Below are 21,584 nucleotides of genomic sequence, written 5' to 3'. Positions count from 1 at the left end.
AGTGTCAGGAGGCTGCTGTATCAAAACCAACTCCTCAGAGCAGATTATTTTGTCGTGACAACTTCACTATCTCCCCACCAGCAAAAAAAAAAAAAGCGTGTTTGCAATGAAGAGCAGACAGCAGAAAAGGGTTTTTCTCAGCAAACGCACTTTTCAGTATTTCCCATTTTATTTTAAGAATATCATTGGAAAGACACTAAGCGGCGTTATTTAGTATTCAAAATACCTGCTCAAGATGTGATAGCTGTCTTGGTAAGAGCGCCCAGTGCTGCCGACTGCCGAGCAGCCAGGAATTGCTGCTGTTCCCTGCTTGAGAGAGTCCAGGCTGTCAGCTGCATCGACTCCAAGGCTGAAAAGAATTTCATTCCTGGGTTTGCCCAGGTGTCCTCCAAGCCCCGGGGTGGGCAGCCAAGCACAGAAGGAGTTGGGTTTTCCAGGGCTTTTCAGCTCCTGTCTCCACTTTGACACCCAGAGTCTGCAAAGAAGAAGGAACTGGCAGGGATATGCAGGAATCCATATCGCCTGGGCTCTCTGAGCTGTTTTAGAGACAAATAAGTTTTATAAAGGTGGTTTAATACGCTGAAAATGCTGGGAATTCTCCAGTCACCGCTTCCCTCTGCATCTGTCCGTGCTGAACACTAGATGGAGCGTCAGACACAGGGTTTGCTCCAGGATTTACATGGGAGAACAGTTTTTGCAGAGGACTGAGTCATGCTTGAGAAAAACAGCGGAGTGTGGACTCCCATCTGCAGAGCTGACAGCTTGTGTTGTGAAACGTGATTTCTTGGGATACACAACATCCCGGCCCACGGCTGCTGAGAGATCCCAGAGAGCCAGAGCTATGAGGGCCATTTCAAAACAGCCAAAGTCATCCTGCAAAGGAACGTGGGGAGTTTGGATAAAGAAATCAGGCTGTTCAGCTGGGATCTGCAGATTCTCATCTGTCTGTCTGAATCAGAGTGGGAGCAGATTGCAGGCTTCAGCAGGTATTTCACCATTCCTCTGTAGAATCAGTGTGGTCCAACAAACATAGACATGGACTGTCACCCCTGAATCTCTGGGATAAAGGCTAGTGCCACATTGTACCAAAGGGTGAATTGATTTCACGGCAGTCTTTTCTGACTGATGTGTGAAGGGGGTGAGATGTCTTGAGCAAATTTTTCGTTGTGCTCTTGTGTATTTTCACAAGGTCTCAACAGCTTGGAAAGGACTGCATCTCCCAAAACACAGATGGGAAATGCAAAGTGATGTGCTAGAAACAGCACAGAGAAGGAGAATTACCTCATCTGTGCAAAAAGAAGGGGTAGCAGGAGATAGATCTATAGATCTTCTCCTTTCCATGTGGGAGGGAGGTGGCATATATTTCCTATACAACAATAGGACGTATGCTGCATAACAGGTACCAGATGGGTGTTTAAATAATCTTCAGCTGCTGCATGTCATGCTGTTATCTCATTATCCTTTACAAGTTAAATGGGTTCAAGCTGGGCCTGGACATGGATGAGATGTCTAATAGTGGTGGTGAGCCTGACATTGATGGCAATTTCCTTGAACAGCAGTCTGGAAGCTCCAAGTGGAGCACAGACCCTGCAACACACAGTCCACAGTGCAATGATTTGTGCCTGTTGTGTTGAGCATGTTGCTCTTTCACCTCAACACCCTCCTGTGCCCTAGACACAAAACTGGCATCCTGTCATGCCTTGATGTTGCCCTCCTGACCAGCACAGGGGTGGGGTGGTTGGCCAGCAGTGAGTCATCTGCCACAAGCTGAAAGTACTGAAAATCTGCAGCAGAGAAGAGCTTTGGCTGGGTGTTCAGTGTGCAATGGGCTTGGGGTGTCTGTGATTTGGGATGTTGATCAGCAGTGAAAGTGGTGTGGTAAAAAGGAGAGGGTGTGGAAGAGGACAGGACATTGCAGAGAGTACAGGAAGAGCTGTAAGAATTTGGGGATCAGTGGTGGGAGCTGGAGGATATGGGGTGTTTGCAGTGGGTAATTTGGGGTGCTAAAGCTGCTGTAGTAGAGGAGGAAATGGAGATGGGGCATCTGTGTTGCAAAGCAAGAGATAAGAGATGCAGAGAGGGAGTACTCAAGGCCAAGGGTGAGGAGAGAGAAATGTCTCAGATGAGATTTTTGCCTGGCCTGACCCTGCTTCCGGTGTGCTGCAATTTCCTGCCACCTGCAGTTTGATTGGTTTAAAGTCAGCATTTGCAGGACTTTGGGCTGGCTGGCTTTGAGCTCTGTGGCAACGAGCTCAGAGAATCTGGAATCTGGCTGGTTAGCAGGGCTCTTCCATCATAAGGCAGCAGACCTTCCAGCTGGCTGGTGAGCCAAGGAAAATGTCTCCAGGGGACAGGGTGCTGGGAATCAGGGCTGCAGCCCTATCTTCAGTTCATGGAGTGAAAGAGTTTTCCAGGTAAGAATTGCAGGATCAATGAATCATTGCTTTCCCCAGAAAAACTCTGTGTTTTTGTTGGAGGATATATTAGCTCCTCAATATTTCCACATGCTTTATGAAAGAGGTTTGGAAATGTGCTGTTTTACATGAGGTGCTGGCTGGCAAGAGGTTCCTGCTGAAGGTTTCTATCTGCAGAAAAAGAGCTGGGAGAGTCACTTTTCCCTACATTAATTTCTACATAATCTCTACCTGCCTTCTGACTGTGGCTGGACACTCTCTAATGGCCTGAGTTTTTCTGGGAAGATTTTCCTTTATTTTTATCCTTTTACACCATCCCTCCCCCTTCCCTGTATGTGTGGTTTTGCTTTGGTTTTTTTCCTTGCTTTAATTTCAGCATCATCCTCCAAGTGCTGCTTATCCTAAACACAGAGATGAGGCAGTGACAGGAAAGGGCTGCCCCTCTGACGTACGTTGGGATCTTTAAAAAGTGGTATTGTGGTGGGATTTATCCAAATACAAAGTCTAGCTAAGCTCTGAGGGCTACACTAATGCTGTGGAAATGCTCTGACTCATGGAATGTTCATTGACCTTTCTGTAATGTGACAGGAACGGTAACACAAAATACCAAAATCTACATTAATGTAAATTGAGCAGACATTGTCTAATCCTAGAAACACCCAGGGAGTCAAGAGCCTGTCATCCTTCTCTTGCAGGTAGGAAAATTGAGGTTTGCAGATGATGAGGGGCTTTTTTTAACATGGTAGTTCATAGCAAAGGGTTTAACAATTCTGTTTTGTCACTAAAATATTTACTCAAGAGCTTGAACCGTGATTCAGCTTGGACAGGCTTCAAAATCCTTATCAGGGTACAAAATCATTGAGTCAGTGTGTGGTGCTGAGCTGTGTGAAGAGGGACAGTCCAACAGGGAAAGATATCTGAGTGAAATAGAACATTATATACTTGGGAAATAACTCCTTTGATCACATCTGAACCCCTGTGAAATTCTGAGGAACAGGAAGGGTTGGATTTTGTTCTGGTTGGTGTCTCTGAAAAATTCCATTGAGATGTTCTTCCCTACAACAAGAAAAATTGTTTCCTACCTGGATGCCAAATCTCAAAGCCCTTTACCTTGAGCCTAGTGCAGAGTGTCCCCATGCTGTCCCAGCCCTGAGGACCAACCAGCCCTGAGGACCAACCAGAGCTGGGATGCTGAGGTGCATCAGGCCAGAGCTGTCCCTGGTCTGCACCGGCACAGCTCCTCCCCAGAGCAGCTGGCACCGAGCAGGGCTGTCAGTGCTGCCAGTGCTGTCAGTGCTGCCGGTGCCTTTTGGCCATGGTGAATGCTGACAGCTCTGCAGAGGGAGAAAAATGGGATTTTTAATCTGATCCCGAGGGGTTTGCAGCAGGTGGAGCTACAGAAGTTGTGTTACCTGGTAGGGATGGGAGTGAGAGGAGGGGAGGGAACCTGTTTAAGCTGTGCTCCACTGGTGGCTGAGGGAAGTTGCCGTCTCACATTTCTTGCCTCCCGTGGGAACTTGCTGGAAATTGAATGTTTTGTAGATAAGCACAAGGTGACAATGCTGGCAGGACACTTCACTGCTTTTTTCTGGACTGAGTCCTGGTGCTGCAACCTGCTTGATCTTTCACACGTATCAACTCCATCAAGCAATGATGGATGGAGATGGTGTTTCTGAGAACAAGCACAAGGGAATTATTGAAGTGCCTGGCAGCCAAAACAGCTCTGTTCCCCCTCCACAGGCAGAAGGGATGGAGGGAGGCAGCCATGTAGCTTTGGACAGAATCAGAGCTTTAGGTTCATATGAACAGGAGTTGCCAGGACTGCCACAGGCTTTGAAGAGAAGAGTTTTTAAATCTCTACTTGAGTGATCTTAGCAGGTGTCCATTTCTCAAACGGACTTTTACATCCTGGACATTCTCCAGTCTCATATTTTGGTGCTCAGAATAAAGAAGTTAAGGAATAGCTTGGAGAAAATTGCTGTTAAGAGTTTAACTACTGGTTAACTGCTGTTAACTACCAGAGCTGAGACTGGGGCTCAGGTGGGTATTTTATGGGCTGCTTTGGGTGTCTGCTGTTGGACAGGAAGGCACAACAGCTGGAATTCTTTGAAAGTCATGTGGATGTGGCACTTGGGGAAGTGAGCTCTGATCCTAGAGTTTTTTTCCAACCTGGATGGTTCTGATTCCACGATGATGGCACCACCCAAAGCCAGGTGCAGATAAACAGCAGTCTCCACTGGACCATGCAAATCCACCTGGGCTGGCAGCTGAGAGAGGCATCCTCAGGGCTGGAACTCAGCAGAGCAAAGCAGGGTGTGGATGTTGCTTTACCGTTCACCAGCTTTGCCTTTTCACCCCTTCTGGCCTCCAGGCTCTGATTTCAAAGCCTGTGTCGTGCAAGATCGAGATGAATAATGTATGAAATGGTAGCAATAGACCCAGTGGATGGGCTATCGATGCTGGCAGTTAGGCTCTGTTTTGACTTGTAAACTAAACATTCCTGGTGCACACATCCTCTGTGGTTTAGTGATTAGATCTTGGGGTCAGGTCAAGGTGCTCTCACCCAGCTCCAGGAACACTGGCTTTGTCACATCATCTGTTCCTAATCCTCTGCTTGTCTCTCCATGACATGAACAAGAGAGGGAGGAGATCCCATAAATATATAATGATCATAATCATCATTATTATCATCACCATCATCATCATCTCAATTCAGATTTTCTTTCATTTTGGGACTTATTCTCCAAGGATACAGTTTAGTTTGAATGGTGTGGATGGTGAACTTAGCATGTAAATATTGAATGTTCCCACCATTTATGACAACACATCCACAAGAAAGAGAATTAAACCTCGTGCTGTAGGTGCTCACTGGCAAGATGAGGATACTGTGAGAGTTAAACTTCACCTGCCTTGATCCTGCCTTTGGTTTTTACCCTTGTTTTTAAAATTGAGCTCAGAATCTGAAATAGCAGTGTTCCTGTTTGGCTTGTCTTCAGGAATTTCTGGTTTTGTTTTCCAGGCTGGCTTGGAGCAGAGCAGGTCTCATGTGAGCCTGTTTGCTTGTGTAGCAATAGCTCACACTGAACGAACAAGAGATAATAGGGAAACTTTAGCCCATATTCTATCTTAAATAGAATTCTGTTGTAAATAATAATTTAGGGATAAAAACGGTGTGAAAGAGATGAAACTTCACTTGGATGAAATGAGAAGACACTGTGTTCACATGGTGTGGGAGGGTTCTACAGGAAGAGTAGGGCATGAGTAATGTGTCCTCACTCCAGTCATGGGCTCTGATGTGGTGAGGGGCTTGTATCCCATCCACAGCACAAAGGTCATGGTGTTATTAAGCAGACAGCCACATCCAATGGTTTTGGACCCTTAGGTGAAAGGGGATTTGAAAGGTTTTGGGTTGGACCAGAGTCGGAGGCAATGTTTGGCTTGGGGTTTAGCAAAGCTAACACCCTGCTCTAACACCCATCTCCTGTGGAGGAACCATAAACACAGCTCACTAAAATTAGTCTTGCAAGGCAGCTATTCTGCCTGGTGCCTCTGCCTTCCCTGCTCTGTCTTCAGTTCATGCCCAAGAACTCTGCCTGGTTTTAATCAGCTGTAGCAGTTGACACTGAGGATCAAGTAGGTTCATGAGGAGAAAGTGACTGTTGCTGTAATAGCTTCCTCATTTGTTCAGAGAGGGTGGGTCTGGACTACTTGAAGTGCTGAGGAAGTTATGGAGCAAGGCTGGTACTTCCCAGGGCCAAGGAAGAGCAGCGGGCAGTGTGCCAGCCAAGGCCAAAGGGCAGCACAGGCTGGAGAGCCTCATGTACATAATCAGGAACTGCAGGCACCAGCAGCCTCCTGAGCAAGAAGGGATTTGGTGATTTCTGTGGAGACCAGTGAGGCTTGCTGGAAATTTCACCAGGTCTGTCTTTCTCTGTTTGGACATCAGAATGTCATTGTAGGGAAACCTGAGGATATGTTAATTTATGCCTCAAATCTTACTCTGAATGACCTGTAAAGTACCATCTCCATACAGATTCCTCTATATTAAATAAAGGAAGGGATCTGAAACTGTTAGGTTCTTTATCCAGGAGATATTTCATCTAACTGGAAGAAAAATGTACTCTGCCAAAACAAAAGGTTCCCTGCAGGACTCCAGTTTCCAGCAATTGTTAAAATGTGAGCTGGGAACCCTGTGGCCAACAGGGAGCTGGAATGAGTTGATAAGAAGGGAACATTCTCTGCAAAGAACAATGTTAGGTCCATGCTAACAGCACAGAAAAAGAGATTGGCTGGAGGATACAGAGAGGCCCCCAAGGAAGAGGGATGAGCAGCCAGATCTAATGCTCAATAGCTGTGAAGTGTCCCAGGGCTGTCTTCTATAGAACATTGCTGGAATTCCTACAGTTTGGGAGTAACTTGGTGTGGAGTCATCCTAGACCCCTCAGTGAGGATTTGTGGCATTTAAAAGAAAAATGAGCTTTTAGGAGGTTGAAGGACATTTGGAGTGCAAGGGGTGAAGGAGTTGGCAGTCATGTGCTGGTCAGCTGCTTGCCTCAGCATAGAGGGAAATATGAAAGTATGACTGGGATAATCAAAAGCATGGAGAAATCTCCTTTGAAGAGAGATGAAAGCGAGTGGGACTGTAGTAAAGCTGAGTAAGAGGTGCTTTCACAGACATGTTTCAAAGGAGGAGAATGCCAGGCAAAGCTGAGCAAGAACTGTTCTTCTTAATTCCCCTGTGTGTCTGTCTGTGACATGAACAAGAGGGGAAGGAGAGCCCATAAAAATATTATTATTATTTTTATTGTCATCATCATCTCAATTTAAATTGTGTTTCATTATGGAACTGAATTGTCTCGAGAAGTAATTGAATTTTAACAGTTTGGACAGTGACTTGACGCATGTAATTATCAAACATTACCATCATGTATGACAACAAATTTACAAGAAAGAGAATTGAGCCTTGTGAGTCAGAGCTTAAGTTAATCTCTGACTCCTGAAGATTGGATGAATTGTGGTGAACAGGAGCAGAGGGCCTCAATCCATTGCTGTCTCCCACAGGGGCACGTCCTGCCTTGAAACCACAGCGTGTCCAGGGCTGATCCAGCCCTGCCAGGACCTCATTGCTGGTGAAGAGCAGCAGCTCCTCCCACCACAGAGCCTTCACACCAACTTCCCCCTCTGCAATAATGGTGCAGCACAGCTCCTTGCCCCTTCCTGCTGTCCAGCTCTCCTTGTGGGACACCCCTAGCCCACATCCCACAGCCTCCTGTCCCTACAGCCTTTCCACAGCTGGGATCCATCTTCCCTCCTGCTAATGGGGGAACTTGTTCGTTCTTGCCTGAGTCAGTGGCACTATTAACAAACGTGCTGGGCTAGAGAGATGCATTCTGCTGCTCTGTAAAACATTGCAAAAAGCACGTATTCCCCCATGGAGAGCTTCAGGGTTGCATAAACACAGGGTGGAGCAGATTTCTGGGAACATTGAGGACATGAGGATGTAGGCTGTAAACCAGTAATCAACACATGGGACCTGGGCAGGCTCCTGGAGTCCTGCTGATGGATCATTCAGGCAGAGAAGAAAATTTAGGATGGTTAGCCCAAGCATCACTGCCTGCAGTAGAGAGGTTTTTCTACTTCTTTGCATCATTCAATCCAAATTCTGCTCTGGATAAAGTCAGGGTCATGTTGTGTCAGTGCTCCCACTGCTGTGAGCAAGAGGCCAGCTGAGACCAGAGCACAATAAAAAGCTTCCAGGCAAGGTGGCTGCAAATAACAGCTAAATTAGTCCCTGGTTTCCAGGCTGATTGTAGGGAGTGTGTTTTAGCATTGCTAGTGGGGGATGTTTATTAACAACATCAGAATTGAAACCCAGACCACCTTTTGGCCTAAAAGCAAGCCCAAAAGAAATGTTGTTCAGGACTCAGTGCAGAAAAAAGAGAAAGTTTTAGGATGTGTCTGGGCCAATGACACAATGACTCATAAAACCTCAAAATTACCAAGGCATCTGTGACTCCTGCCTGAGTCAGGTCTTGCAGAAATGAGCTCCTGATCTGCTCTAGGAAGCCCAGTTGGTCTCCAGGTCATTGCAAAGTGATCAGTGTGTGTGCTAAAGAGATCTAGACAGCATGACCTATACTAGAGAGTGGGAAAAAATGCTGCTGTTTAATTTGGGGTGATGGAGGGCACACAGAGAACTTGGGGGGTTTAAAAATAAGCTCTGTGTTTTGGAAAGCTTTGTGGTGGATGAATGTCTATGGCAAAGCCATGAACAAAGGCTCTCCTTGGGGCTGGTCTCACCAGGATGGTGTAGTCACTCTCAGCTTGGGTCAGGGACAGGAAATGATGTGCTGACCTTTCCATTCCCTCTTGTCCTGTGAGAACTTGAAAATTACTGTCTGGTGAAAACAATGCTTAAAATACTTGAAAATTCACAAACTCTGGAACCTGTTCTTGCTGGGTTACAAGGCAGGGTTAACAGCCCAGGAAATAAGAGGTTTATTTTCTACTTTTCACCTTGAAGCTGGAATCAGGGACCACAGTTGCTTCCTCCCCAAGCCCTGTTAGTGAGCCAGGGCTCTTCATGCTGTGATTCCCATGCCCTGATTCCCATCTCTCCATAGCACAGCTTGTGGAGGCTGGACCTTGCTGCATCCTTTACCTTTGCTCTTCTTTAAGAGCACCCCACCAGGGAATCTTCATCTACATTGTAGTTTTCCAACTGCTTGAAGTCTAGGAAATGTTCCCAAATTCTGACATTTTTGGCAGTAATTTGTTCTTCTACTCTCCCAGTCTGGCAGGGAAACTCCCTTTTTTTCAGGCAGTAACACAAGTGGTTTTTGCCTGTTGTTTACAGCTGATGGGATCTGGTTCTTGGGAAGCAAAACACATCACGAGATGCTGAGGTGTGGCTGAGTGAGAGAGAGAGAGACACAGCTTCCCCACCCCCCAAGCCCTGACCCCCATCTCCCACCTTTACCTGGTGTCAGCAGTGGCAGGTGTAGCTCTGCCTAAAGCCAGCACTTAAACCAGCAGGGACAGAGGGAGAGAACAGGACAGAGCAGAAATAACTTCCCCCAGCTCCTCTCCCAGCGGGTTTTCATTCCTGAAGGCACAGAGCAGCATAGCCAAGGAATTCTTTCCTGTAAGAGAAAGCCCAGGCATGAATCCATGTGAGGCTCAGAATAAGAGAAAACAATCTACTTCCCACACACCCACAGCCTGATGGCCTCTTCTGGCACCTCTGCAGTGCCACAGCAGCAGAGGACACAGTGACTCCCCTGCAGCCAAGGTGGGTATGACAGTTTGGGGCAGGAGAGAGGCTGGGAGCAGCCCAGGAGCAGGCAGGGAAGGATGATGGATGGAGCTGGAGGGAAAAGGCAGGAGGACGTGCCACTGCCTCTCACTTGGCTCTGGGCCTGGCTGGGGAGCTGCAGCTTCCTCTGCTCAGAGCCACCACATGCCTGCCCCTTCCCTGGCCTCCTCTCCTGATGGCTCTCTCCTGCTGCAAGCATCTGCTCTTCTGAGTGTGAAGGACAATTTGGGAGAGTCTGATCGTACATTCCTCATGCCTGAGGCCTCTCAGATAGCTGCAGCCAGTACTGTCACTTTAAAATGCAAACCAGACAAAATCTGCCTGAGTTTGCTGAAGGCTGAAGCATCCCAGTTGCTTCCTGAGATGCTGTGTTGGTTTTCCTCTGCCTGATTTTTGGTAGTGGGAGAGAAGGGGCAGTCACAGAGGTGGCTTCTGTGAGAAAGTGCCAGAAGTTTCCCCTGCTGGCTCTGACCCAATCCCTAATGGCTCTGAGGATGGACATGCTGCTGGCCAAGGCTGGGCCAATCAGAGATGATGGTAACACCTCTGTGATAACACATTTAAGGAGATCAAAGCACAGTGAGTGATGCATTTTTTTTCAGCTAGAGAAGAGGAGGAGGTGAGACATGTGAGGAAAACAACATGGAGACACTGAGGTCAGTGGAGAAGGAAGGGTAGGAGGTGCTCCAGGTTCCAGAGCAGAGATTCCACTGCAGCCAGTGGGGAGGAGCATGGTGAAGCAGCTGTGCCCCTGCAGCCCATGGGGATCCATGGGGGATGCAGAGATCCACCCACAGCCCGTGGGGATCCATGGGGATGCAGAGATCCACCCACAGCCCATGGGGATGCAGAGATCCACCCACAGCCCATGGGGATCCATGGGGATGCAGAGATCCACCACAGCCCATGGGGATCCATGGGGATGAAGAGATCCACCCACAGCCCATGGGGATCCATGGGGATGCAGAGATCCACCACAGCCCATGGGGATCCATGGGGATGAAGAGATCCACCCACAGCCCGTGGGGAGGTGCCCATGCCAGAGCAGGTGGATGCCTGGAGGAGCTGTGGTCCAGTTTTCCCAGGCTGGAGCAGCCTGTCCTGGCAGGACTGCACCCCGAGGAAGAGTGACCCACATCATAGCAGTTTTGGGGGGACTGCTGCTCATGAGAGTGGGCACACACTGGAGAAGTTCACAGAGAACTGTCTCCCATGGGAGGGACTCCATGGTCTGACAGGGGAACAACTCCTCTCCCTAAGCAGCAGAAGAAAATCTTGGATGATGAACTGACCAAAACTCCCATGCCCTGTCTCCCTGCATGTCAGTGGGAAGGAGAGTGGGATTGAGGGAAGAAAAAAGTGCTTTTAAAGGCTTATTTTACTTCTCATGTCCTCTTCTGATTTTGTTAGGAGTAAATTCACTTTTTACCTCTAAGCCAAGCTTATTTTGCCCTTGGAATCTTTTCTCCCAGTCTATCTCAACTCATGAAGCCTTCATTAATTTTCTCTCTGCTTAGCTGTGGCAGGGGAGGGTGAGTGAGTGACTTTCCTGGGTGCCTGGAGTTTTGGCCAGCATGAAACCACAACAGATGCTAATGCTGGAGGCTGAATGTGCTGGTGGTTCCACTGCTTACTGACTTTGCAGTATCTTCTGTGTCCTGCTCGCTGAAACAAGCATGAGGAGCCCAGGAGTCTGGGGATTGGGAGCTGCAGGTGAAGCAAGAGGATTTCACAGACCCATGGAAGGTGTGTCATGGTACTGGGAGTTTTCATGCAGACTGAGGAGGGAACGCAGGTGGAGCACCCTTCTCACTAATAAAAAGCAAAATCTCTCATGCCTTTACTTGAAAAGTCATGGTGTTTGATGAGCCAGCAGAGCACAGCCTCCCTTGGCAGCTGAGTTTCCCAGGATGGGTGCAGGTGATCACTGGGGTGTGCAGGTTTTGTGCTGGGAGCAGCAGGAAGAAATGGCAGGGAAGGAGGACCCCAGTGTCCACGGTAGCACTGGAACAAGCTGAGAATGTAGCTCAGCTCCTGGGCCCAGGAAAAACACAATCCCAGCTGGGTGTGCACCTTCTCCACCTGGAAAAGTTCTGCCTGTCTTCTCCAGCCTGGAGCAGGCTCTTTGCTTCGCCCCAGGTGTGGGACGTAATTGCTTGTTAGGGAAAATTCTGGAGAATCTGAGCTGTAATTGCTCCAGTGTCGGCTTCCCTTTGGGATCAGGGTGGAGCCCAGAGTGCCACCCCAGCAGACGTGCTCCACTGAGCCACTCCTTTCCTTTTGCTGCCACCCGGAAATTCCCCAAGGTAAACAGGAGTGGAAAAATGTTACAACACATAGCATAATTCAGTTGGTCAAATAAATAACCTGTGTGGGAATTACGTGTGATTTTTATTCCATAATCTTGCCAAAGCAGAATTGCTTTTACAGGTTTCTATTTTTAAGTACTTTTCTCGAGCACCTCCCATGAATTTTCCATTCTTTCTGCTTCCTACAGTTCAGTTCCTCCTCCTGATCTTGAAAAATGCTGCATTTTTTCCCTACAGCTCCTGGGGTGAGTCTGATCTGACAACCTAATCTTTCAAAGTCTCACATGGATTTTTATTAATAATTTCTCAGAAAAAAAAAAAAGCAGTGTTTTAGGCTAGCAGTGTTGGGTTTAGGTAGATCTTATTCTGGATTGAGACCTCTGATGCTCAAGGTTTTAAGGCTTGACTTGTAGTTTAAAGACATACTACCATTAGGACCTGGCCTCCTTCAGGCAAGGGCTGTGTCCTGGCAGGATGTGATCTCTGGAGGAGGATAAAATCATTCACATTAACAGCCTGCTTCCGTATGGCTTAATGGGATGGTTGAACGCGCTTCCGGCAGCTGCACTGCCTGGGGTCTCGAAAGCCAGGAAGGTGCAAGTGTGGATGTGTTCAACCCAGCATGAGAACCCTGAACCTGGTAAGCTGGAAAGGAGCTGGGATCCCAGGAGCATTTACACCTGCCTTTGCTCCTCATCCCCATCATAACCCTCCCCTCTGGGGTTCCACTCTGTGAAAGGGGTTTGAAATGCATAAACACACTGAAAAAAAAAAATTAAAAATTAACCCATCCACACCTGAGTTTGCCCAGAGGACTTATCCCTAAACAAGGTGTGCTTTCTGATCTCTCAATTTAATGTAAATTAGTGCCAGTTGCTTGTGCAAATTGTCCACGGCTCCTTGCCAATGTTTGAACAATGCCAAGGAGAAGTTTGGCTGGCTGGCAGGAGGAGTCCTGGCTTGTCTGCAGGTGCATATTCCTGCTGCTCACCGAGGTGTTGGGTGCCTTGGCAGGGGAAGAAGGTGCATGACAGAAAAAGGTCCCACTGCTGGAGACACCCTGGACTGGATCATCAGCTGGTAAAAACTGGAGCTGCTGGATGGAGGGTGTGATGTGCTGTGGAGGGTCTGGCTGCCTGCCCTCTCCCTGCTCCTGGGAGAAGGAGCTGCTGGAGAATCTCATCCATGCTGTGGGGCTGGTCTGGCCCTGCCTAACCCCAGTCCCTGGGCACCAGGATTTCCTCTATGGGTTGATCCCTATCATCAGCTGTGGAGAAGAGGGGTGGGAGGGAGCAGTTTTTGGGATGTGGTTTTGCCACTGTCTACTTATCCTTGGCATTATGGTGTTTATAATACCGTGCTGAGCTCCAGGGATTCGTGGGTGGTTAGTTTGCTGGTGAACACCCCAGCTCTTACCACAGAGTGAATCCACATGGCTGCTGTCTGTGCTGGTGTCCCCACTCCCACCCCCAGGGAGCAGCCTGCCCAAGGCTGCAGAGCTCCACACTGGGCTGTTCCCAACTTGTTCTGCAGCCTCCCTGACGCCAGGGTGGTGGTGACCAGCTGCAAGTACCTCTCCCTTAAAACCAAGTGCTTGGGGTTTTCAAAGGCTCTCTGCACTGCTGAGGAAACCAAACTATAAGGTTCCGTGCCAGATGCACAAATGGTCTGTGAACTATAGGTCTGGTCACGTTCAAAAGAGCCAGCTGGGTTCAGGAATAGCACAATTTATTGAATGGAACATATATGGTTCTTTTTGATTGCCCATGATAAATGCCTGAACTGCAGAGTGGCTTTACAGAGCTTTAACAATACAATGGCAATCACAATCTTAATTTCCCAGATTTATACTCAGCATATGTGAGGACACAAGACTTACCAAAAGATGACCCTTGTGGGGCAGGAGAGGAGGACAAATCTGTCAAACTGTTCCTGGAACTTCAAGTAAAATTCTTGTCTATTGGTTAGATATGAAACTGGGGGCCTTTTACACATTTTTAATCACTATAGCAAAGTGCAAACTGTGATTAAATCTTCCGTTATTTGTGGGCTGTTGTACAAAATATTTCTTGGTAGAAGGTTTTGGTTTGTCAAAACTTTTCTGGGTATCAGGTAGAAAAACTAGACCACATGGCCTCCACACGGCAACACAAACCACAGGAGCTACATCCAGTTTCTATGCTCTCACTGCATCTGGCTTTGTGTTTTCTTCTCTGCTTTGTGCTTCCACCTGCACACTCAGTGTGGTGGGGCTGAGCCAGAGCATTGCATGGATCAGTGGGGTGTCTCTGGGTTTGCAGCACCAGCAGAATGGCCATGAGAAAGATTCAGAAGCAAATACAAAGAATTTTCTATTTTCCTGAAATAAGTATTTAAGTATTTTTCTTCTTTTATTTTTTCTGTGTTAAGGAAATGAACACCTAATCCAGCCCTTCCACTGTAATAAACTTGGAGAGCTCCTGTCAGCTCCCACACCTCTGGCTCCCTAAGGTTTGCTGCTGCTAGCACTGGGGGAGAAGGAGTTAAATTTGCATTACATAGCAGCCCAGCTGCCTGCAGAGACTCTTTATTCCACAATGTTTGATAGCTGAGGAAAAACCAGCTCCACATTCACATGGCACTTTCTAAACCGAGGACCAAATTCCATTCGGCTGCCTTGGTTCATCCTCTTGGAGAAAACCAGGACGAGCTGACTTTGGGGCGGGCAGGCAGCTCTTCACTCCTTGCAGTTTTGGGGCTTTGCGATGCCTGCTTGGGCTCCAGGCTCCAGGCTGGTCATTCCCGGGGGTCCCCTCCCAGCCGGGTGGTGGGCAGGGATGGACCAGGTGACAGCAAGGGACAGCAAGGGACATCCACAGCAGGTGGATGTGCAGGAAAGGGCTGGCTGTCTGTGCCATGGGAATGAGTGCTCAGCACTGGGCGGGACGGGAAGCGTGGTCACGGAGGAGTGGGCTCCAGCACAGGGCTGGAGGCGGCTGGGACAGGCGGTCACCTTGTTCTGACTCTTCGTGCGGCGGAGGAAGCGCTCGGTGCGCGGTGAGCGGTGAGCGGTGAGCGGTGCCCGGGCGGGCAGGGATGCTCCGAGCTGCTCCGGGCACACGCGGGGAGCCGGCACGGGGCTCGGGCTGGGTGCTTTAAGGAGAGGTGGGACGTGAAGCTGAGCCCCAGGGCGGTGTCTGCTGGGTGTGAGGAGAATTGGAACTGTCCCATGTGCGGGCTGGGGTTCCTTGCTGTCCTGGCAGCCTGGCGGAGGTGCAGGGAGTGCGCATTTTCACCAGAAAATGAGAGGATTTATTTTGTGTTTTAACGCAGCTGTTCCTGCTCCCTCCTGCGGGGCTCTCTCACAGCCCGAGATCTCCCCTGGCTTTGGGTGCTGAAGAGACTGAGCAGAACTTTCTGCCAAAATGATGGAAAATAAAGTGTTCCTGTCATTCACGTTCTACAGCACGATTTTGATTTTAAAAATGTATGTCGTTGCCATCATTACAGGGCAAGTGAGACTCAGAAAGAAGGTAAGACCCAGTTTCGTTTTCCTTCTCCTCCCTTTCTGGCCCTTTCCTTAGGTTTCTGTGGTTTTTTCTTTCTTGTTTTATTCCTCTAAAGTTCAACAAAATTTTCCTGAAGCAAGCTGAGTTTTCTTTGACTTCAGTTGAAAGCAAAACTTGTTTCATAGCTGCAGCAGATAAATATCTCACTTCTCTTTGACCCTTTTTGTTTGTGTCTACCATCTGTAGCTTGATGTTTATAATTTTGGAAACCTAATCTAAATAATAATCAGTTCTAAAATGCCAAGCAGGTGAGGTGCTTCTAGAAAGAGTGTGTTTACAGTTAATTTGCAGGGTCTGGAAGAAAAAAAGAAGGGGAAAAAAAAAGGTTTAAGAAGAAATCATTGTAATGGTCTTTTTTCTTGTGATGTTGCAGAAAGCTTTTGAGCTTTTGCAGGCTGGCTGTGGGATTGCTCCAGGAGAGCAGCAAGTCGTGGGGAATAAAACAATAGCAGGAGGAAATGGTTCTCGATCAGGGGGGGCCCAGCTGCCATCAGGTGCTGGGGCCAACTGGACTTCTATTCCCTCACCCCAATTCCTGGGAAAACCCAGGTTTCTGTAAAATTTGTTTTAAAGTATTTGAGGAGTTTCTGACTGCGTCAGTAGAGCAGGAAGGGACATTTCTGCTCTCAAATAGGATACAAATGCCTTGTGCACTGATAAATTGTCTTCTCCCCTTGTGATTCTAAATGATGCTCCAGCCCTGGGACAGTTTGGGCTTGTAACACAATTAAAGAAAGCACCAGGGCCCTTTCCAGGCTGCACAATGAAGCTGTCAGATGTAGCCAGGTCTCTGAGGAACAGCTTCTGAGCTTAGGTGGGGAGCTTGCACAAATCATTTTCATTTTAAACGTTATTAGTGTAGGATCCTATTTTCCCACGGGAAAGCCACATGGTGCCACTGCCAAAAAATCAGCCAGGGAATATTCTCTAATCTATCAGTCCTGGTTATCTTTTGGATGCTGCGTTGTGTCTGCAAGCTCTCTGCCAGCACTGATCTTGCTGGCTGGCAAAGTCTCTAAATGGGTTTCATGGGAAGAAGTGGGTGAGGTGAGAGAGCCCTTGAAACCTTAAATTTGGGATCTGCTCAGCAGGCAGCATTGGGTTTTTGGAGGACAAGGAAAACTCCTGGGGATGTGCAGGGTTTAACCCCCAGGACTGTGTGCACAGAACTGCAGTGACCCTTGTTTTTATAAACAGTGGTAGCAAATCAGGGCAGGTAAAAACCCCAACAGAACTTCCAGATTAGGGGCAAAGCTTCTACCTGTGAGGTTCCTGAAGGCTGGAAGCAGGTGGGGACTCTCTCTTGCAGGCATTTGCAAACCCAGAGGACGCCGTGCGCAATGGGGGGCTGCAGTTCTGCCGCCAGGACCCTGACGTGGAGCGGTGCCTCAGGTGAGCAGTGCCACCATTCCCTTTGGTGCCACCATTCCTGGTGCCACAATTCCCTCTGCACCAGCTGCTGCCAGAGAAGTGGGAAGCTGAAGGGCTCATTAATCAAATAATATTCTGCTGTGGCACCCTAGAGCTAATCTTTAACAGCAGCACGGTGTGCGCTGGAGCAAGAGAAGGATCTGGGTTTGTGTTCAACATCCAACTCTGAATAATTCTCTTCTAGGTGCTTAAAGTCCCACAGGCTCCCAATGTCTCATCCCATACCCACACAGTGTTCTGCTCTGATAGAACCCCAGATCCCTGCACAGCTTGGACAGGCAACAGTGACTGGTCCCAGTGCTGTAGGCAACTGCCCTTTTTGGGGTTTGGGAAGAGGCTGAACAGGACAGCAATAACTTTTGCCTTTCTGCTTGGACAAACTCTGAATGTTACACCTCTTCTGTGAGAATCACAGTTTCTCACAGGTAAAACATGGGGTTATTCAGCCCTGGGCTTGATTTGCTGTTCCCCTTACTGAAGGGGGTGCTCCAAGTGCTAAGCTGGATTGCAGGTGATGTACAGGAAAGGGACTGGAGCTGTGCCCTGCTGTCCTTGAGCCCTGGGCTGCATCTGGGGACCTCATTGCTGATGTCCCACTGCCTCCAGCATTTGCTTTAGAAAACATCCAGTGTCACCTAATTGCCAGGCTGCCAGAGGGAGGAGAGGGATGGAAAATGAGCCGTTTCCTTCCTAGCAAAAAGAAAATAATAGCAGAAATAATGATAATAATCTTCTTTGGATTACTCAGAATAAAAAAACTTCCACAAAAATAAATAACTGGAGCTGCAGCAAAAACCTGGGGCAGCCTGGGATCTGACTTTGGCAGCTAAAGCTCTCAGAGTCCTTCCTTGGTGATCTATTTGCAGCCCTGGAGAAGACACATTCAATCCAAGGTGTTTCCCCAGAGCAAGGGCAATGTCAGCTTTTTATCTCAGACTGTATCTGGAGGGGAGCAGAGCCAGGGATCTCTGCAGGGCAGGGACAGAGCAAGGCAGGACATTTACCCCCTGCCTTTTAAAAATCCTTGACTGCCTCTCAGCTCTCTCCTTTCTCTTCCTTCTTTTTCTATTTGTCCTTCCAGCCCTGCTGAACCCCCAAGTCCTTGGGGTTTGTTCAGAGGATGTGCCTGGGGGAGGAGGGACACAGCCACACTCATGGCACAAGCAGATCCTGTTTTGGTGGTGCTGTGGGTGGTGGCAGTGCTGCTGTGACACCCAGGCAGGTTCGTGTTCAGCTGGAGCACAGGGTTTGGCCCCATCAGTGCTGATGTGACACCACATGGCCACAGTGTCCCCTCCAGCCATGCTGTGGCACTGTTATCCAGGTGCTGTAGGCACAGTGTGGGGGTCACTGGGCCCCTCCTCCCCTTTGGATGTGTTTATGGAGAGCAGTGAAAGCACAAACCCTCTCATCCTGGGAGTTTCTCCACTGGAGAAGCTGTGGTCTGGAGCTGCCTTTTGTTGTGTAGCATGGCCACATCTGGGGCCATGCCGTGCTGGCACCAGACCAGTTTTGAGCTTTTCACAGCTTCACAGGGTCTGTGTTTTGCTCTGTTTATTTGAAAGTTCCAGCCCTCGAGCTGTCATCTGCCGTGGCAAAGGCGTCCCAGTCACAGAGAGAAAGTTTCAGGAGCTCGGTGTCCCAAGGGAGAGACACAGGGTGTGAAATTCTCCTGCTCTATGTGTAAGGGAGAACTGAGGCTTTTGGGGCTGTGTCTGCCCCACCCACTGGGGGAGACACCCAGCAGCATGTAGGGATGGGTACCCTGGCTAGAAGGAATGAGAGAAAACAGGGAATTCCAGTGGGAAGGAACAACCTTATCTCGCTTTTCAGGGCCCACCGCAATGACATGGAGAACATATTTCCCTTCCTCTTCCTTGGAGCCATCTACTCCCTGCTGGATCCCAGTCCCACAGTGGCCAGGATCCACTTCCTCATCTTCTGTGTGGGGCGGATCATCCACACCATTGCCTACCTGCTGCGCCTCAGGGCACCCACGCGCTCCCTGGCCTACAGCGTGGCCCAGCTGCCCTGCTTCTCCATGGCCCTGCAGATCCTCCTGGCCACCACCCCATACTGGTAACAGCCAGAGAGACTGGACCCAAACCCCCTCCTCCTGACTCTGCTGGTCCCCCCTGCAAGTGGGAGTGTGTCTGTGTGTGTGTGTGTGAGAGAGGGATGTCACCAGGGAGGTCCCTGCACCCTGAGGATGTTCAGTGCAGCCTTGATGAAATTCCACCATCAGAATTTGTCATAAAAGTCACCAGAGAGATGGGACATGCAGGGAAGGGATGTGGGGGAAGGTTTCTCTCTCTCCTGCTGAGCATGAGAGGTGGAAAGCACGTGGATACCCTAGAGGAAGGGGTCATTGAAGGAAAGGTTTTCTGTGTTTGGAGCTGTGACAGGGAAGATGTGGCTTTTCCTCTTGCTCATGAAGGCGGGAGAAATCATGAGGATCCCACAAAGTCTCTTAGTCAGCAGATGTGGTTGGTAGCAGAGGTCATAAAGCAGCCACCCCTCTCCTGCCCAGCCCTGTGCATCTGTGGGAATGTGAGTCCCTTAGGTTCCCTCTCCTCCAAGGAGGACAGCAGGCTGGTGCCTTCCAGGCAGCCTAACAGGGAAGCCAAAATCCCGGGCGTGATGCTGTGAAGCCATTGAAGTGTTCAGTGCTCCCAGTGCCACCTCATCTCACACCATGGGACACAGCTCCCTGCCAGGAGCCTCCCTGCAGGCAGGACCCTGCTAGCTCCTGGAGCTCCCAGCCAGCAGCAGCTGTGGCTTTTCCATCTCAGCCTCACCACAGCAAGATGCAGAGTACGTGCCTGGAGAGGCCAGCAGGAATCCTTTACCCTGGACACAGAGCCTGAATACATTTGTTGGACACAGTTCTGGGACTTCTGGAAAGTCTAAAATGCTGGCACAAAACAGGGGGTTTGCAGACAGAGTTTTCTCCCAAAGGGCAGTCTAGTCCACATGCCACTAATACCTGAAAATGCCCCCAGGGCATCAGACTGAGTTTCTTCCCCCTCCAACCTTTCTCTGGCTGCAGAGAAAGTTATTGTTGTTATTTGGGAAATGTGATCTCCTTAGGGGTGTTTTCTTTCAGCTGTTTCCTGCTGTCCACTGCTGCCACGCCATTCACAGCCTGGAGCAGCTGGTGTTTGCAAAAAGCTCTGGAAATGAGCAGAGGGGCTTTGAAGGGAGCATTGCTGCTCTGCAGTGTCACCCAAAGAGAGGAGAGGCGGGGACCAGGGTATTGCTTGGTGACAAGGGCCCATGAGCTCCTCTGGCACACAGCTGTCCCCAGGTGCCAGGGGCTGCTCCCAGCAGCAGCAGCAGCAATGGAGCATCCCTCTGGAGGAGAAGGCAGGAGGAAATCTCTGCTCTCAGTGCCTCCTCCCTCCTCTGAGGGCAACACAGAATTTGAATAACATCATGGTGCAAGCCAGAATGAGTAGAAAATAAATTCCCTTTCCACCTGTCCTGTGCACTAAGGCTGTTCCCTTGACTCTGCTCTCCTCAGAGATGCTCCTGCTGAGACCTCACTGGGGCACACCTGCTCAGACTGATGTTCAGCCCTGCTCAGACTGATGTTCAGCCTTTGCTCAGCTCTGGTAGTTTCTGTACCAGTAACTCGATGCCATTGCAGTTGTGGCCTCAGGCTGAGCTGTGTGGTGAAGTTTGGAGTGGAATTCTTTGCTCTCCCACTTCAAGGAAGGTGGGGAAATTGGATTGCAGGTTCAGCAGTTCACTCTTGGCCACTTCTCCTTCCCACAGATGCTTGGGTAACACAGACCCCTCTTCACAAGTCTTTTCTGCCTCACATGGTGCACGAGGCCTTGAACTCCTGTATGTTTCTCTGCTGCTGCACATGCATCCTGGTGGCAGGAAGCAAATATTCCCAATAAAAACAAATCATTGTACTCTGATACATCCTTCCTTCGGGAGCAGCAGATGCAGCTGGGCAGCAGCTGGGTCAGCCCCAGCAGGATGGATCCTCAGCAGGATGGATCCTCAGCAGGATGTTAAACCCCACTGTAGAGCCTGGAGTGCCCTGGGATTTCTAAAGAGAATCCCTTTCCTCTGCACTCACCTGCCCTGCAGAGGAAGCTCTTGTCCAGGTGTGCATTATTTGTGCTGAGCCTTTAAATTCAGCAGAGCTGGGAATTACAAGCAGCTCTGCTCACTTTTCCTTTCCTGAGTAGAAAGTTGTTACAAAGCTTGGTGTTCACCCAAAAATCCTGGAGGGCTGGAGAAGCTCAGGTAAGATGTGGTTGCTCTTCTTTCTGTTCTTAGGACTCATAAAGGAGCTGCTTGTATTTTCCAAGATAAGTAGCCCTCATTTTTTTTTGGACTAGGTTGCTGGGCAACAAATGCTTCATTTCTCTGTTTTTTCTGTATTTTCTTAAGTTGTTAGTGGCTGGGAGGTGCTGCTGCCCAGTCTCTGTGTGTTTTAGTTTCATAAAATGGCTCCACTTGGTTGTTTTCTTTTCCTGTTTGTTTTCAAATGAGAAAGGCAGTGGTTTTATAAAATGGACTCTCTCCAGTACATGTTGCTGTGATTGGA

The 21,584-nt window shown here is 49.0% G+C and overlaps 1 protein-coding gene across 8 annotated transcripts; it reads left to right on the top strand.

The window, feature by feature from the left end:
* Nucleotides 1–68: 68 nt before the first annotated feature.
* Nucleotides 69–21,503, top strand: PTGES (prostaglandin E synthase). 8 transcript variants are annotated; one of them, XM_033077881.2, is made up of 4 exons: nucleotides 69–986; nucleotides 15,351–15,550; nucleotides 16,896–16,978; nucleotides 18,851–21,503. In XM_033077881.2, the coding sequence occupies exons 2-4, from the start codon at nucleotides 15,443–15,445 to the stop codon at nucleotides 19,098–19,100; spliced, it is 441 nt and encodes a 146-aa protein (XP_032933772.1). In that variant the 5' UTR covers nucleotides 69–986; nucleotides 15,351–15,442; the 3' UTR covers nucleotides 19,101–21,503. The 8 variants fall into 8 exon arrangements, with proteins under 8 accessions (XP_032933772.1, XP_032933773.1, XP_032933776.1 ...); XM_033077882.2 differs by lacking the exon at nucleotides 69–986 and adding an exon at nucleotides 2,247–2,414; XM_033077885.2 differs by lacking the exon at nucleotides 69–986 and adding an exon at nucleotides 11,239–11,475.
* The last annotated feature ends 81 nt before the right edge of the window (nucleotides 21,504–21,584 follow it).

This window comes from Catharus ustulatus, chromosome 21 (genome assembly GCF_009819885.2).
Source record: "Catharus ustulatus isolate bCatUst1 chromosome 21, bCatUst1.pri.v2, whole genome shotgun sequence".
Classification (NCBI taxonomy): domain Eukaryota; kingdom Metazoa; phylum Chordata; class Aves; order Passeriformes; family Turdidae; genus Catharus; species Catharus ustulatus.
Note: the sequence above shows the minus strand (reverse complement) of the source record. Positions and strands in the feature narration are given on the sequence as shown.